A 3,234-nucleotide genomic window follows, 5' to 3' on the forward strand; every position below is an offset into this window, starting at 1 on the left:
TGCAGCTGTGGGAGGAAAGTCTCTGTGTGGAGCACATGTAATAAATAAATAAAAAGGGAGCAGCATAACGGTTTCCCTGAGCTGGTGTGATTTCTGTTCCATGCAGTGTTTGGGTGGAATTTCCTCATGAAAGATGGATATTCCCCTCTCCTCTTCACGTGAGCATGGAGTGAGTTATGGAGGACTTGGGCACATGCAGTTGTCTGTATATTGGGATTTTTGTGAATAACAGCTGCACTGGGGATTGCAGATCTGTTAATTGTTAGTTTAATTTGTATTCCTTTCAATATAAGCATCTACTTCCCTTCTGTATTTATCTGATGCCTTTAGAATCAGGGACACCAGACCTGGTGTCTACTGAACTCCTCTGCCATGCCCTGTCCTGCCCTGAATCCAAAAGATCAGTCAAGTGCAATTCCCTCTTTCCTTCTTGCTTCCAGACCCGGACTGGGCATCCCACAGCCTCGGGATCTTCATCTGCTTGAACTGTTCAGGAATCCACCGCAATATTCCCCAGGTCAGCAAGGTGAAGTCGGTGCGCTTGGACGACTGGGATGATGCCCAAGTGGAGGTACGTGCACCTGGGGCTGGGAGCAGCAGGGAGTTTGGGCTCTTCCCTTTGGAGCCCTTTCTAGAGGTGCCCCAACAAATGTGATTTCAGAAGGCGTGTCTAGATAATTCCTGACTGTGGGAGTGAGGCCCATGATGCTGGTTGAAATAGAACACCCATTCTGTGAAGAACTTGTGAGGGTTTCCCCCAGCCCTATGAAAAAATCAGTGAAATAGTGTGTGGAAATTACTGATTTTAATGAATTGTCTTCTCTTTTTTCTTACGATATCTCTAGCCTAGACTAGACCTCTGGTCTACCACCCCTGCCCAGCTCAGCTATTTCTGGCTTTGTTCCTCTTAAACTCACATCTTGAAAAGCTGAACCACAATGTAAATTATCCCAATTTATGCCCCACACCTGCCTAGATTTGGGTGGTGCTGCTAAAGGCACCCAGGAAACCTTTCTGCTTTGACTACTGGTGTCTTTAAAGGCACGAAAGACTCTACCAGTCATTGATTTCTTTCTTCTATGTGTAGAGCTGAGGTTTTTCCGAAGGCTGCACGTCATAGAGTTGTGTGTTTTATGGGAAGAATAGGCATTAGTGTTGCTTGAGTATTTCCTTCCCTGATATTTTTTGGGGGGAATAGATTGAATATGTGAATGTGAGAAATTCAAAACCATGACAATAATAAAAAAAAGCTTGGCTGCTTGTTATGTTTGTATGCTTGGCATTTGACACGAAACAAAATGTATTTAGCATGGCTGCCTGGAAAAGAATGGGGTTTTTACACTTACAAAGTGAATTTCAATAAATAAAATATATGAATAAGGAAATAAGTAATTTTCTTTGCTGAGTTCTCAACTAGCCATTTGTGTACAAGATCAGAAGAAACGGAGGGCTGTCAGTCTAGACAGAAACATTATATATTTATTTATTGGAAAGGAGGGCTGTCAAGGCAGATAGAACTTTTACTTGTTTGTTTGTTTATTTATTTATTTGTCTATCACTTCAAGCTCCTTTCTGAGGTAGCTGGAATGACTTTGCAAAAACGAAATCATCCTTTTGGCACGAGTGATGTGATCCAAAGCACAGGATGTGTTGTCAGAGGCTATCACCTTGCTGGAGCTGTAACTCATGGAGACTAAAAGCAGTGTGAGGGTTTGCCCTCTGGTTACCTCATTCCTATCTGATTCCATGGCTGTGAGGTGGAAATGCCGCTGTGTGCTGCCCCCTGCTCCTGTGGAGGTCATGCAGGTGGGACTGGGACATGTCCTCAGCATCGTTTTAAGCTGTAGGATCCCTGCAATAATAATCAATATTGATTTGGGAGCCCTGGTTTGCAGGCACAGCTTTTACAGCAACCTTACTGTGCACAGTCCTGGGCAAACCTCTCAGTAAGAGAACAGGTCCCCCCTTCCCAATAATTTTACTGCTCTGTAGAAGCAAAAGAGAATTAAAGGAAAATACTGTTAACATTTGTTTAATTCTTTCTGTTTTTTCTCTTTTTACAGTTTATGGCCTCGAATGGAAACAATGTAGCAAAAGCAAAATATGAATCTAAAATGCCACCATTTTATTATAAACCAACATATCTTGACTGCCAGTAAGTAAATACCTCTCCTGGTAAACAGCATTTATTTGTTTGTGCAGCTGCAGCCTCTGTAATACTTTAGTTTTAGCATAATACTTTCCTTTTTTTCTTTTTTTAGCCACAGTGGAAGTTTCATTTATAAAAGGCCCTGAAAATGCTTTTCCTTCTGCACACATGTGGTAGAGTTTATGCTGCGCGTGGGATCTTATTTAATAAGTACAGTTGAGATGATGCAGAGGAGTCAATAGTTTGTCTGTTCCCCAGACTCTTCCAAGTTTCTAAAGCTACAAGAATGCCAATTTCTACCCATTGATTTCCTCTGTCTTTTCAAATCCCCCTCCTGCATCAAAGCAGAACTTGCTGATCTGCTGTGTGAGATGCTGGGTTGCTTGTAATGCAAAAATCCTGGGGGTTTGTGTTGTTAGGGTTTTTTAATCTATTGACAAATAATCTCCTCCACAAAGGCAGGTAGGTAAAAGGTGGTATCTCCCATACAGTGTAGAGTAAACCTCTCTAGTAAGGTGGGGTGGACTTTGTAGAGCAAGAAGCTGAGCAGCCAGGATGTGCTGTGCCATGATGAACTGGAGATGAACTGAATTTGGTTTTTAGGGTCCAATCCTGCTGTGTACCAGGGTGGTTTTGTATCTTTGTGTGAGTGGAGCTGCCTGGCCTGACAAGAAAAAAGCACCCATTTATGGAGTGTTCTGAGCTCCAGAATCCCAGCAGTTTGTCTGTGCCATCTTGAGACTGGTATGTGCTTGTCATGTTGGGGTTGGAGAAGCAGGATTGGTAGGAGAAACACAATTCTAGGGGATTTTGATTTTGCTTACTCCTGAGTCTCAGTTAAGTTCAGTTAGATGCTGCCTGTCTGATACTCAGGAGCAGAGTCCTGGTTCTTTTCCGTGCCCCATCCCTGCCTGAGGGGTGCAGAGCTCGTGCTGGCAGGGAGCAGGGCAGGTCCCTCCAGCTTGGCATGTGCTGAGCTCTGGGTGCTAATCACAGCCAGCTCTCCTTGCAGGGGTCTGCCTGAGGGACAGCAGGAGCTGCTCCTGCTCTCAGGCAGCTTGGAGACCATGAGCATTTCCATTCCT

General features: G+C 43.9%; 1 protein-coding gene across 1 annotated transcript in view; it reads left to right on the top strand.

Annotated features, from left to right (window-relative positions):
• The first annotated feature begins 305 nt into the window (after window positions 1–305).
• ADAP1 (ArfGAP with dual PH domains 1) overlaps window positions 306–3,234 on the top strand; it is a 40,041-nt gene continuing 37,112 nt past the window's right edge. The window contains 3 exon segments of the mRNA XM_008633485.2: window positions 306–414; window positions 417–571; window positions 2,064–2,155. Coding sequence (XP_008631707.1) covers window positions 321–414; window positions 417–571; window positions 2,064–2,155 — 341 coding nt within the window. The 5' untranslated portion in view covers window positions 306–320.

The sequence above is a fragment of the Corvus brachyrhynchos genome, unplaced genomic scaffold (assembly GCF_000691975.1).
Source record: "Corvus brachyrhynchos isolate BGI_N302 unplaced genomic scaffold, ASM69197v1 scaffold5, whole genome shotgun sequence".
NCBI classification, from domain to species: Eukaryota; Metazoa; Chordata; class Aves; order Passeriformes; family Corvidae; genus Corvus; species Corvus brachyrhynchos.